General features: G+C 40.9%; 1 protein-coding gene across 3 annotated transcripts in view; it reads right to left on the bottom strand.

Annotated features, from left to right (window-relative positions):
• Positions 1 to 410: 410 nt before the first annotated feature.
• The window catches only part of PHF3 (PHD finger protein 3), a 2404159-nt gene continuing 2389343 nt past the window's right edge, over positions 411 to 15226 (bottom strand). For all 3 annotated transcript variants that reach the window (XM_044063854.1, XM_044063855.1, XM_044063856.1), the window contains one exon: positions 411 to 4032. In XM_044063854.1, the coding sequence (XP_043919789.1) occupies positions 1817 to 4032 (2216 nt within the window). In that variant the 3' untranslated portion in view covers positions 411 to 1816. The remainder of the gene's footprint in view (positions 4033 to 15226) is intronic.

Below are 15226 nucleotides of genomic sequence, written 5' to 3'. Positions count from 1 at the left end.
TTTCTACAAAAAATAATCAAATATAAGAAAAAGTATATGTCAGCTGACTGATGGATTTCACTTCAGAAGGAGGCTGCACAAAGAGGGATGAAGAAGACAGGAATGAGTATGACTAACTATATCCAGCATGTGATATAATCAGACAAACTCAGCAAGGCAGTCCTAACAACCTCTACAGAAACAAAATTCCATGAGATCCCAGCTCCTAACAACTGAGTGGCAGTGGCATTCTGTGTTTCACACAATGAAAATATGTCCAAAATTCTTAAATAATTTCAGCTGTGTGTGTGAAGCAGGACCTAGTTGGTATTCTTCAGCAATGGGTTCAACCTCCTGAAACAAAAGAATAAAATACATCTTACTGTATGCTAGAATCAGTCTGGAAAGACCCATAAATCAAAACACACAGATTATCCAAAGTTGGTTTTCTTTTACAATAAAAATATCCCTTAAAATATTTACAATATTTCAGTAAAAATTATAACAAAACAGTTAATTACAAACCTGGGTACTCAAATCTTAAAGCACAAGGCAGGATATTCAGAGTGAATGTATGACAATACTACAAACTTTAGGTTTAATATATTCTTCACATAAATCATTAATGAATATTTTAAACAACCAAATTAGGCCTGCTTAAACTTTAGCATGTAAAGATGTTTTCCAAAGATACTGCTTTGAACTGTTCTGCCATATTTACATTATTCTTGAAATGTTTTCAAACTAATATTTAGCAATGTATCATTGTATGATATGCTTACTCAGAAACTGAATTTATTCTAAAAATCCACTAAAGCCCTAATCAGAACAGTGCAATTAAAATGATTACAATAACTACTGAAAATAATGTTTAAATTAACTAAACAAAGAAAACAACATGCCAGAAAATGTTCTTAAAACATTTCTATACTTATGAAGATGTGGCCATGAAATCAGAAACCAGATTTTAACAACTGTGCTTAACAGAACATTTTAAGAGTCACGTATTGGAAAATTCAACTTGCTTGAATTAACATACTGGAAAATCTAGGAGGTATACAGAGACACAGAAAGATAAGGGAAGAGAGTACATGTTTAATGTGGAGCTTATATCTGTTTGTTCCTTTTATTCTTGGCCTACTAGGCATTGTCATGCTTTTATTAATCTTGTTAATTTACTTTACTTTTTAATGGAACTGAAATATGGAGCAGGTCAATCAAATGTAATTATGGGTCTGTAAAACCATTAATCAAACTCTACAGGCACAGCAGTAAAAGAGGCTAGTTACAAGCAGCATAAAAACTTTAAATGCTTTACCCCAGCATTTTACACCAGAAAGACTAGCTTGGGTGAGTAGTTATCTGAAATCAGACTGTATACTTGCAGACTGAAAATTTGTGGAAGCAGAAATTTCTGTGTTTTACATGGCGAAAAAACAAAACAAAACAGTAACATTAACTGTGATGTGGCTTGAGGGAAGGACACAGCTGACACTCATTCTACCCACCCTGTTCCAACAATCATCTGAAAGATGTTACTAGGGAGTCTATTCTGGAATCACAGAATCAAACATCTTGAAACTTATTGCATATTAAAATGTACAAACACCTGGAATTCATAATTGTATGATAAAATCTTTAAAACAGACCATTTATCTTTTGAGAATTCGTAGCATCATTAAAAAGTATCTGAACATCAGTACATGTCTGCAGATTTAAGATTAACATAGTTCCCACAAAACACTAACACTGAACAGAAAAAAATGGCACAGTTCCAGCAGGCGACTTGTTGAAAATTTCTAAACAGTTTACTAGGTTAAGTACCAGTCAAGTGTCTTTATCGCTTGCTTTTTGATCGCTCACTGTGGTCTCTTCTGTCATGGTCTTCAGTTCTGGAGTGTTTATCCCTTTCCCTGTCTTTATCCCTGTCTCGATGCCTATGCTTGTCCCTGCTTTTTTCTGACTCCCTTTCTCTGTCATGATGGTGCTCCTCACTTCTAGATTTGCTTCCATGCCTTTCTGAACTTCGCTCATCTCTTGAATGTTTCCCTTCAGAGACTTTTTCACCACTTGATCTATCTCTGGCCATTTCATCCCTGCTTCTTCTTTCTCTTTGTCTGTGTCGCTCTCTTTCTGAATCATGATCCCAAGACTTTTCTCTTACCTTTTCAGAATTCCAATTAAGTTCATGATCTCTTTCTTTCCTCTGGTAATGCAAATCACTGTGATACTTAGGTCTGTTGTGTCCCCCCCTTTCCCTATAAAACTCTCTATCTGTGTGGGGCTGATCATATCTTTCCCAAGGACCACTGTTATGTCTTTCTAGCAAGTTACCTCCTTTATTTGGGTGGAATCTATGTGGATCCACAAATCTGGATTCTTCTGGACCTCTTGGATAGTCTAGTTCCATAGGTCCTGAAAAGGGAACAGGATGCCCTGGCATCTGAACAAGTGGAGGCCAGGGAACCATGTGGTTTGGAGCTACAGGATCAAAATGGCGTACCCCCATGGAAGGCCCTCTAGGGTACCCAAAACCTGAAGGCACAGGAGGAGGAACAGGTGGTGGTGGTGGTGGTGGTGGTGGCAAACGAGGTGGAAATCCAAGTACTGGCAAATTATGTGGAGGAAAATTTGGTGGAAATGATCCTTGAAACTGATGCCCCATGGGATGGTTTTTATGTGCATGGAAACTGTGTTGTGAAGATCTTACTGCAGAAAAGTTTACATCTGAATTTGGACTACATGAAGTATCTTTTGAAATTAATTCCGTAAAATTTCCAGATTCATGGTGTAAGGAACCAGGGCTGGAATCCATGTCTGATACTTGTAAGGTTTGAGTAGTCTGCTTCTGAGGGGTATCTGGAGAGAATTTATCTTCATCCCTCTGAGAAAAATTATGGCTCTTTTCTTCCGAAATATGCTTGTGATCTACTACAACTTGCTCTCCTTCTGAAACCATGTGCTGTTCTACTTTTTGGCTTTGGTTCTCCTCACTCTGTTTATCATCTTGTTCTCCACAGCTAACCTTCTCATGTGCAGTATCTAGAATGCTGCCTTTCTGACTCCTTACTGCTGCCTGTCTTGGGTCACGTTTACGTTTAATTATATGTAAGTATCTAGAAGGCTTAGGTGATGTATTTTCTACTGCAACTGTGTCTGAACTTTTTTCATCAGTTTTCACAGAACATGACAAAACAGTTACTGATGCAACTGCTGGCTTATCTTTTGGTTCTATTTCCTCTAGACTGTTTTTGGTTTCTGTTTCCGTTTGCAATGAAGAAATGCTTGCAAGAAAGGCTTCTGTTGAAACATCAGGTGGTTTATCTTTTAGAGAAAGACCTGCAAGACCTCCTGCTGAACCTGATCCTTCCACTGCTGAAGGCATCTCTACTTCTGCCTTGTACGTTACACTGGATGATTTCTGAGAATTACCAAGAGTGCACTTTGTCTGCACAGTTTCTGTGTTCAGTTCCTCAGAAGAAGCTGCATTTTTCTCTTTCAAGCCTATCTCGTCATCTGGCAGTGTTTTCTGTGAGCCAGTTTCACTTTCTTTATCTGGCAGATGCTCAGGAATACTATCTGTGCTGTTGTTGTCAAAGAGACCTTGAAGTATATCATCAGGCAGTGGTTTGCTGGCTAAATCTATAGAAAATGGTTGACCTTCCCAACCTACAAGTACTCCAGGAAGAAATCTTAAAGGTTTTGCTGGCTCAATCCTGCTACGTTTTGGTGTGTCTGTACCAACACTGTCTGTACTTTCACTTCCATCAGGCTCCAGCTCCTGAATCTTGTTTCTGTGCTTTGGCAACACCGTTTTTACAGAATTAAAGAAATCATTTTCATCATTATCATTATCATCTGTATCAGTATCATCACCATCATCAATGTCGAGCAGTTCTTCTTTAAAATCTTCCTTTTTGCTTCTTTTCTCAGAAGCTAAACTACTGAAGATCTCTTCCTGGATTTCATCGGTCAAACCAGTACTTAGCTGCCTCTTTGACCTCTGACGAATTATTAAGCCCAGCAGAAGGTTAGGTCGGTGCATTTCAAGCCCTGTAACAGTTATAAAAGAAATGAAATGAATAGATGATCAACATACTATTGCAAGCATAATTCATTTTAGCTAATTTTATTTTTTCACAGATTTTGCTGTATATGAAATCACAAAGGAGGCAGCAACTAAAAAGAGAATGAATGCAGTGTTTTCTCATGGCAGGTTTATAACAATTCACTATGGTAAAAGCAATAAAGGACACATAGGTAGATGCCCTTTAAAAGCACTACACTTGATAATTTAGTGTAACCTAGATACAATTAAAAAAAAACAGATTCCAAAATTATGCAAACTTGGGGCTACCTTAAAGTACTTATACCATGCAGATGTCCAACAGAAATACTCCTGAACTCCTGAAGACACACAGACTAATGAGGGATACAAAAGTACTTCTCCTGATTCCAATACAGGAATCAAACTCACAGCACACACAAGGACTTCAAAGTTTTCCACTGGCATTGAACACCAGTTGAAAACTTCTTAGAAAAAAGGTACAGGCCTTTACGGTCAATGGGCTAATACAGTGGAACAAAAAGTTTTGCCTATATGTGGGAACTGACACTGCAGACAATTAGGTGGAGAACTGTCACTGCAGTTTTACAGTCTAAAACGGTGAAATACCAATTCCCACATACAGGTACAATTATACTGCAAGCAACAAAAGCTGGTGGAGGGCAACTGAGATCTACGTGCATGCACTTTGATGTCTGTTGTACAGACTCAGAAGATAACTGTGACATCAAAATACATAAAATATGTACCAACCATTGCTAGCACATTGAACAGCATGCAACCTCTGTCTTGACAGATGTGAGAATGCAAGAATGACAGGATTTTACACCGTCATGCATGCATTCTGTCATCTGACAAACAAGTGGCACTGTGGGGGACATCTAACTTTGGGTGCCATCAGCTGCGTAGGGGATTTACGGAAATAAAAGGTAATACGACTTGATTAAATATAATAACATCTACAGGGTAATATGGAATCTCATTATCTGTTACTTGTGCATAGAAGCAGTTAATTAATGGAGTACTCTCTCCCTTTTATTATGTCATGCCAAAGGGTGGACCACAAATATACACTCAGAGCATTGCGTGATGATGGACGTTTTCTGTAACACTAACCCAAATGTTTTGGAATCTAGGGACAGTATTCTGAAGCCAACATTTTGACAGCTGTGATGATTGAATAACAGGATGATCAGGTGAAGTGCCCCTGTCACAAAAAGAAGTGATACTGAATAATATGTTAATTAAGATGGATAATTAATAGGGCATATACAAAACTGCAAGATAACAATAAAAATCAATCACAGGAGGTTAAAAAAATGGGAGAGAGATGGGAAAGGCAAATTACAAAGGAACAATGTGACAATGTCTCTATGGCTACCAAGTATGCAACAAAGTCCAGAAGGTTTAGGACTTCTGCTTGGAAATGCTGCTGAGTTATTTTTATATCACAAGAAGACTTCAGAAAAAATTTCCACAGGTGGATAGCAAACACTGGAGGTGTGATGGGGAAAAAGGTAACTGGGGACGTTTTCTGGGAATGTAACAAGCTGGCAGATTTTAAAATTTCTCTGCAACGTACTTTCTTAGAAATGTTGGGGAGCAAATCACTGCTAATTAAGGAAATGATTCTCTAGAATTGCCTAGACACAGTAAGGCCTTAAAAGCTTAAGCCCACTGTAAGTGAAGTACTGAATATTGTAAAGGAGGTAAAATAACTTGAGTTGGGATCTTTAGAAAAAGGAAATGAATGAGCAAATTACAAATAAATTGAATTAGTGGATACAATAAATGCCGAATAATGTTCAAGAGGAGGAATGAGGTTTACAGTGTACGCTCACGTTTTTCTCAGCGAATGTAAATAACCAGCCCTTGGTGATGGAAGTAATCTCCTTACCATATACAATGTCAAATTTTAGTGTTTGAGGCAAGTAGTGTGCTATTTTCACAATTAAATTAATTTGTAAGCACAGCCCCTTGAAATCTTCTTGAGAATGAAAACGCCCGACATAATTTTATGAAAGATTGTACACACAGTCCCTCAATTCCTGCATAAGTGTATAAGCTACTATTTTCCATGCCGGCTACAGGAGTAAGGGAATCTAATATCCAGTAAAACAATTTGTCAGTTATTTCTAACAGGTGGAACACCCACCACTGAAAATTTAACATATCTGAAGCTGTATTAGTGAAACCAAAATGCAAATAAGTAGCTGCTCTAAAGAGGTATGGAATGTGTGATTACCCAGGATGCTTTGTGGGTGTATATAAATTATTCCCAATACCTAACTTGACTGCGGGTGTGGTCATAAGGAAGAAATGAGTCAGCAGTAAAACTAAAACATAAAAAAGTGTCACAATCTTTTTTGTTTTCAAGCTACTTACTGCTTTAACATCAACAGTATATTCAGAAATGAAATTAAACTGTAAAACATAGAAGTATGACAAGTGTAACAATACACTTTAAGGGAAGGCAGGAATTGAGCAATTTATATAATGTTGCAGTGAATAAATTAAAAAACACATACATGTATACTACACAAAAAAAAAAAAAAAAAAAACATGTTGTGGATATTTGTTTTCTTCTCTATTCATGTACGTGTGCCTCAATGTGATTTAGTAAAGCTTTAAAAAAAAAGGACAAATTCAGTTGCTATGGGAAAGTCTATAGCTTAAAGCTGTTTGTAATGCAGGCAAATAAGATATTAGGTGGTTTGAGAGTATCCGGTGTAAAATTTTGCCAAATAACATATGCAGACAACAATACAGATTTCCATACTGGATTGGTCGAGGCCCGGGTTAACAATGACCGCCACCAGTACTGTTAGCCAAAAGGGTGCTGGAGGAAATTGGGTTACTGTTGGCCGAAGAAGAAGGGGAAGGCATGGCCGAAGGCACGAAGAGAGGAGGAAGGTTAGGAGTGTGGTAGTGAGGGTATGAACTTTGAATGTTAGAGGTATGACTAGTAAACTAGCTGATATGATGGAGAGAAGGAAGGTTGATATATTGTGCATGCAAGGGACCAGATGGAAGGGGAGTAAGGCCAGGTGTATCGAAGGTGGGTTCAAATTGTTCTACCATGGTGTAAATGGGAGAGAAATAGTGTATGGGGTTATCCTGAAGGAACAGTATGCCAAGAATGTTTTGGAGGTGAAAAGGGTGTTGGACAGAGTGATGTTTATGAAGCTGGAAATAGATGGTGTAATGATGGAATGTTACTAGTGCATATGCTCCGCAAGTTGGGTGTGCGATGGATGAGAAAGAAAAATTTTGGAGTGAGTTGGATGAAGTGGTGGTGAGTGTACCCAAGGGTGAGAGAGTGGTGACTGGAGTGCATTTCAATGGGCATGTTGGTGAAGAGAACAGAGGGGATGAGGAAATAATGGGTAGGTATGGTGTTAAGGACAGGAATGCAGAAGGTCAGATGGTAGTGGATTTTGCGAAAAGGATGGACATGGCTGTAGTGAATACATATTTTAAGAAAAGGGAGGAGCATGGGTTGACGTTCAAGAGTGGAGGAAGATACACACAGGTGGATCATATCCTATGCAGGAGGCACAGTCTGAAGGAGATTGGAGACTGTACAGTGGTGACAGGGGAAAGTGTAGTTAGGCAGTAGTTAGGCAGAATAGAATGGTGGTCTGTAGGATGACATTGGTGATCAAGAAGAGGAGGAGGAGTGTGAGGGCATTACCAAGGATCAAATGGTGGAAGATGAAAAAGGGTGACTGTGAGGTGGAGTTCAGAGTTAAGACATGCACTGGCTGGCAGTGAAGAGTTACCGAACAGGTGGGTAAGTACAGTACAGCTGGTAAGGGAGACAGCTAGAAAAGTGCTTGGTGTGACATCTGGACAGAAGAAGGAGGACAAGGAGACCTGGTGGTGGAACGAGGAAGTACAGGAGAGTATACAGAGAAAGAGGATGGCAAAGAAGTGGGATAGTCAGAGAGATGAAGAAAGTAGACAGGAGTATAAGGAGATGAGGCACAGAGCAGACAGAGAGGTGGCAAAGGCTAAGGATAAGGCATATGGAGAGATGTATGAAAGGATGGGGACTAAGGAGGGAGAAAAGGACCTGTATCGACTGGCTAGACAGAGGGACCGAGCTGGGAAAGATGTGCAGCAAGTAAGGGTGATAAAGGATAATGAGGGAAACATACTCACAAGCGAGAAGTGTGTGTTGAACAGATGGAAAGAGTACTTTGAGGGGCTGATGAATGAAGAGAATGAGAGAGAGAGGGAAGGTTGGATGATGTGGGGATAGTGAATTAGGAAGAGCAACAGATTAGCAAGGAGGAAGTAAGGACAGCTATGAAGAGGCTGAAGAATGGAAAGGCTGTTGGTCCAGATAACATATCTGTGGAAGCATGGAAGTGTTTAGGAGAAATGGCAGTGGAGTTTTTAACCAGATTGTTTAACGAAACCTTGGAAAGTGAGAGGATGCCTGAGGAGTGGAGAAAAAGTGTTTTGGTACCGATTTTTTGAATAAGGGTGATGTGCAGAGCTGTACTAACTACAGAGGGATAAAACTGATCAGTCACAGCATGAAGTTATGGGAAGGAGTAGTGGAAGCTAGGTTAAGAAGAGAAATGATGATTAGTGAGCAGCAGTATAGTTTCATGCCAGGAAAGAGCTCTGAGAGTGTTGATGGAGAAGTAGACAGACAGTCAGAAGGCATTGCATTGTGCCTTTGTAGACGTAGACGTAGAGAAAGCATATGACAGGGTGCCTAGAGAGGAGTTGTGGTATTGTATTAGGAAGTCAGGAGTGGCAGAGAGTGGTACAGGATATATACGAGGGTAATGTGACAGTGGTGAAGTCTGTGGTGGGAGTGACGGATGTGTTTAAGGTGGAGGTGTGATTACATCAAAGATCTGCTCTGAGCCCTTTCTTATTTGCAATGGTGATGGGAAGGTTGACAGATGAGATCAGATATGAGTCCCCGTGGACTATGATGTTTGCAGGTGACATTGTGATCTGTAGTGACAGTAGGGAACAGGTTGAGGAGACCTCGGAGAGGTGGAGATATGCTCTAGCGAGGAGAGGAATCAAGGTCAGCAGGACTAAGACAGGATATATGTGTGTGAATGAGAAGGAGGATAGAGGAATAGTGAGGATGCAAGGAGTAGAGCTGGCGAAAGTGGCTGACTTCAAATACTTGGGATCAACAGTTCAGAGTAATGGTGAGTATGGAAGAGTGGTAAAGAAGAGGGTACAGGGAGGGTGGAGTAGGTGGAGAAGAGTGCCAGGAGTGATTTCTGACAGATGGATACCAGTAAGAGTGAAAGGGAAGGTTTACAAGAGGGTAGAGAGGCCAGCTGTGTTATATGGGTTGGAGACGGTGGCAATGACAAAAAGGCAGGAGTCAGACCTGGATGTGGCAGAGTTAAAGATGTTAAGATATGCATTGAGTATGACGAAGATGGACAGGATTAGGAATCAGTATATTAGAGGGTCAACTCAGGTTGGATGGTTTGGAGACAAAGCCAGAGAGGCGAGATTGTGTTGGTTTGGACATGTGCTGAGGAGGGATGCTGGGTATACTAGGATAAGGATGCTAAGAATGGAGCTGCCAGGTAAGAGGAAGGCCAAAGATAAGGTTTATGGAAGTGGTGAGAGAGGACATGCAGGTGGTTGGTGTGACAGAGCAAGAAGTAGAGGACAGGAAGAAATGGAAACAGATGATCTACTGTGGCGACCTCCTAAAGGGAACAGCCGAAAGAAGAAGAAGGTGGTTTGAGAGTACATCTGAAAGCTGTAATCAAGATGATGCAGATATATATATATATATATATATACAGACGCGCGCACACACACACACAACATATATATATATATATATATATATATATATATATATATATATATATATTTATATACACATACACACACTCACAATGTACAGATATGCAAAATATTACCATAAAAGTAGATGTCTTTTTTTTCACTGCTGCAGTATTCTTCACAATAGGGATTGCCTGCCAAGGGTAGTTAGACATCTGGCCAGTATACCAAAGCCTTTAGGTTGTAATGGGTATGCTGTACATAACAAGCATGCTCCCGTGCACAGTGTGTGTGATAAAGGTGACATCCGGATGTACCATCCTCAGAACTGAAAAGCTCCAGTAGGAATGAGAGTCCAAGGATACTAGTAAGTAACAAGCACATTCAGAAGAAAAAAGGACCAGAGGAAGGAGGGAGTGAATACTGCAACAATGAAGAGAAGGACATCTATTGTTATGCTAAGATTTTACACAGCTGTACTATGTCCTTCCATATCACTGTTGCAGCATTCTTTACAATAGGGAGAGTGTAATACCTCCGGAAGAAGAATGAAAAGAGGAAGGGCCAGCAGAGTCTGCCATGAAGAATGGTCTTGGCAAAGCCAGCTCTGGCCCTAGAAATCACATCCAACTTATAGTTCTTGGTAAACCTATGCACAGAAGTCCAAGTAGCTGTCTCAAGAATAGAATTAGTATCTAAACACTTGAAAAAAGCATCAAAAGAAGGCAAAGCCCTAGTAGAATGAGCCTTAATACAGGAGGGAATGCTCTTCCTATAAGAACAGTAGTAAAAAGAAATGGCTTTACAAATCCAAAAAGACATGGTTTGCTTGGAAACAGCCAATCCTAAAGACATAGGATGAAAAGAAACAAAAAGCTGCTTAGATTTATCGAAAGCTTTAGTCTTATCTAAATAATATCTGAGTTGCCTATGCAAATCCAAGGCGTGCAAAACCTTCTCAAAAGCAAACTGCAGAGTAGGGAAAAAAGTGGACAAATGAATACAGTGACTAAGAGACAACTCATTAACCACCTTGGGCATAAAAGGATTAGTACAAAAGGACACCATGTCCTTATGGAAAATTAAAAAAGGAGGAACAGAAATAAGGGCTTGTATCTCTGACATCCGTCTGGCAGAAGTAAGGGCCAAAAGAACAGTCTTCCAAGAACAATGTTGTAAGGAATCTAAAGCAGCAGGCTTCTAAAACAAAATTAAGGTCCCAGAATGGAGGAACATGCTTCCTGGGAGGCCTAATGTGAACGATACTTTCAAGAAACTGTTTGACCTCAAATCTAGAGGCTAAAGGGGGGAGTCAAACGCAGACAAGCAGAGATAGCCGACAGGTAGGGCTTAAGAGAAGAACAGGCCAACACAGCAGAGATAGCAGATAGGTAGGGCTTTAGAGAAGAACAGGCCACCGCAGCATTGTGCAATTCACACAAATAGAGAGAGAACCAAAGGAATATCCACAGTAAGTGAATCCTGGTTACAATAAAGACACCAAACAGAAAACCTCTTCCATATGCATAAGTAGGATTTCCTAGTAGTGGGTTTTCTGGACTCATGCAAAACCCAAAGGAAGTCCTCAGAAAAACGGTGTCTGTGGGGGATGAAAACCCTATCACTCACAAAGTCAGATGAAGAGTAGACAGGTGGGGATGGATAAGAGATCATTTGTCTTGTGTGAGTGGGTCCACCCTGTGAGGTAGCTTGTAATGATGGCCCTTGGCAAGATGCAGAAAAAGAGGGAAATGAAAGTTATGTACTTACCATAACTTGGCATCTCTGCTGTCCATTTTCATTCTTCCTCACAAATGGATCTTGGATCCGACCCTTGGATTCGATTTGGCCGCATCTACAAGACTTCAGATCATATTCTCAATCTCCTTCCTCTACCCATAATGCCCTATTTTAACCACAACTCCTCATACCGAGTTTGCTGCCAAATCTCCCACTTTAGCACAGAAAGAGACACAGATACAAGAAAAAAGTTGGGGCTCAAACCTGGAACAGAAAGGATCCAGCATAGCGAAACAGATGCTTCTAGGAGTGACACAGCCAATGATGGATGGGAGGAAAGGTGAGGTGAGGAAGAATGAAAATGGACAGCCATATGCCAAGTTATGTTAAGTCCATAACTTCTACATCTGATGTTGTCCTTTTCATTCTTCCTCACAAATTGGACATAATCCCCAACTACATATCTCTCAAGATTCCCTCACAAAAGGACATGACAGAGCACTGTCGAACCAAAGGAAGCCCAGCTTCTGGAGATGATATCTAGTTTCTAATGTGCAACAAAGGTACGAGTCTTTGACCAAGTGGCTGCTGCACAAATATCATCAATGGAAGTTCTTGAGGCAAAAGCAGATGAAGTAGCCATAGATCAAGTGTAGTGAGCTCTAGGGGGTGTAGGCAAATCTAAAACATTTTGAGAATAAACCGCCGAAATGCAATCAGCAATCCATTTAGCCAGTGCAATTTTCGAAACTACCTGTCCCAAGCATTTAGGGGAAAAGGACACAAATAGCCGATCAGACTTCCTGATCTGTTTTGTATTGTAAAGATACAAAAGTAACTGTGTACATCAAGGAGGTGAAGCACATATTCTCCTTTGTTTGTAAATTTTGGGAAGAAGACTGGTAATTGTATGGATTGATTAGTATTACTCTCCATCACCACTTTAGAAATAAAAGAAGGATTGGACCGTAGAGACACCCTGTTCTTATGAAAAATAATGTAAGAAGGATTAGCTGACAAGAGCCTGAAGTTCACAAATTCTTTTCGCTGACGTGTTTGCCACTAAAAAAGATCATTTTTCAGGAAAGAAATTTTATGTCACATGTACCTGCAGGTTCAAAGGATTTCTGGGTTAAACCCTGAAGGACTACAGTAAGGTCCCAAGGGGGAGAGGGGTACTTTATTGGGGGTCTGAGGAGAAAGCCACCCTTCATGAAGGCTTTGCATAATCTGAATGAAGCTAGGGAAAAAGAATCACTCCCAGAATGAAAATTCGAAATGGCTGCTAACTGAAGTTTAATAGTGGCAAAGCTAGCTCCTTCCTTAAAAACAGTAGATAGAAAGAGAAGAATAGCTGAAAAGGGGTCAATATTCTGATTCAAAGCCCAGACAGAGAACCTTTTCCATTTGCTTCTGTAGACTTTCTTGGTAGAAGCCTTTTGGGAGGCCAGGATAAAGTCACAAACTGGGGAAGCAAGTAAGCTTGGACCATCTAACTATTACTAGAAGTGGATAAACTGTGTGGTTAGCTTGATGGGGTGGAGACTAGGGTGTAGTATTCCTAAAGGATGAGTTAGGATATCCTGAGTGGGCTCCAGTATCCATGGGGGATATTTCAAGTGAAATCAGAGGAAGGTGAATCAAACCTGCTAAGTCCAGAAGGGGGCAATGAGAATTACTGAGCTCTTCAGCCTGCTTGGCTGAACTTGGGAATCAGAAAAAGAGGGGGCAAGGATGCAGGAGACCCAGGGGCCAATTGTGACTGAGAGCAGCTCTTGGTGACTCCCAGGCAGGGGGGATAAGAGTGAAGTACTTGCTGCATTTATTGTTGAGGGATGAGGATAACACGTTGCAGCAAGATTGGCCCCAATTACTGAAAATCATGTTTGCTACTGACTGATTGAGAAACCACTCATGGGGAACCAAAATGGACCTGCTGAGTTTGCCTGCTACTGTGTTGGTTTTCCTTGGCATGTGTGTTGCAATGAAAAAGTGGTCTGAAGAGATTACCCATTCCCAAACCCTCATGGCCACTCTGCACAGCAAACAAGAGCAGGTTCCTCCTTATTTGTTGATGTACCAGACTACTGATATGATGCCTGTGTGAATTGCAAGAGTCCCCAGAGGGAGAATGTCCAGAAATGCTTGCAATGTTAGAAGGACTGCTCTCATCTTTCCCAAGAAATGTCACCCCCCCCCAAGTTAGGAAGCATCCATGGTTACTTTGGTGACTGGGGAAGAAGGGGAAACAGTCTGTTCAGAAACAAGTTGCACTAGATCTACCAGCGAACATGACGTTTGCAGATTGGAGTGAGTCTTATGGGAAATGACAAAGGCTGATAAAAGAACTGACCACTGAACAGCCAAGGTCCATTAAAGGATTTGCATAAATAATCTTGCTAGGGGAACTAGAAGAACTGCAGCTGACATTAACCTAAGAGCTTGTAGTACTAGTTTTGCTGGAGGTGAGGGATGAGACAGTATGGCCTGTACCTGGTTTCTCAGTGAAGTGATGTGATGAGGAGTAAGGATGCCATCTGAGTCATAGTATTCAACTGAGTCCCTATGAATTCCAGGGTTTGTACGGGGACCAGTTCTGATTTGGCAAGGTTTCTGAAATGCCTAAGGTGCGGGAAAGCTGGAGCAAGTAATCCCTGGCTTGTAGAAGTTGATGCTAGGAGGCGGTGAGGAGCTAATCATCAAGATATGGAAACACCTGGAATCCTTTGAGCTTTAAATAAGCTGCAACTACTGCCATACATTTGATAAACACCCTGGCGGCTGTACTGAGTACAAAGGGAAGCACTCTGAATCTTTAATGATTGTCTCCCAGCGAAAGCATACAAACCTCCTGGGTCACCTGTCTATTCTGATGTGATAGTACTCATCCTGGAGATCTACTGAGCACATCCAACCATCCTTGTACAGGAGAGGCAGGATGGATTGAGCTATAAGCATATGGACCTTCATCTTCTTTACAAAAAGATTCAAATTACTTAGATCCAAAATGGGTCTAAGGTCCCCTGTTTTCTTTGGTACTAAAAAGAGGCAGGAATACGTTCTGAATCCCAGCTGTTCAGGTGGGACCTACTGGATGGCTCTTTTTTTGCAGCAGCTTCCGCATCTCCTGGGCTGCATCTTCCTTCTGTCTGGGTGGAATGTTGTGAAGTAAAATGGTATTGAGTAACCTCTGCATATGATCCTTAGCACCCATGAATTTTTTGTGATATCTGTCCAGGCATTTAGGTGCAGAGAGAATCGACCCCCGACTGCCTCCAGAGGCAGACAGTTGGGCAACACTTCAAGTAATGCTGATAGGGCCTACTGGAGAAGGAATCTCTGAAGTCCTGATTCTGCAGACCCCCTCAGTCTTTAGGGCGATGTTGACCACTTAAGACTCCTCCTCTGCATCTAGGGGAAGCCTCCCTGTGTGAATCCTGGAAAGATCCCATTTCTAGAGAAGGTATGTTGAGGGATAGAGAAAGTACAGCTGTGTACACTTACCATAAATGTAGACGTTCGAGTGTATTCACTGTTGCAGTCATCGCTTTTGGGTTATCTTCTTGCAGTAGCCCTCAGATGGCCTGATTAACAAAGTCTTGGGTCCTGCGTCAGCTGCTGTCCCTTCTTCCATGACGTCAGGCTGTCAGGGGTATA

Source organism: Protopterus annectens, chromosome 2.part2 (assembly GCF_019279795.1).
Source record: "Protopterus annectens isolate FY-2018-M chromosome 2.part2, PAN1.0, whole genome shotgun sequence".
In the NCBI taxonomy this organism is placed as follows: Eukaryota; Metazoa; Chordata; order Ceratodontiformes; family Protopteridae; genus Protopterus; species Protopterus annectens.
Note: the sequence above shows the minus strand (reverse complement) of the source record. Positions and strands in the feature narration are given on the sequence as shown.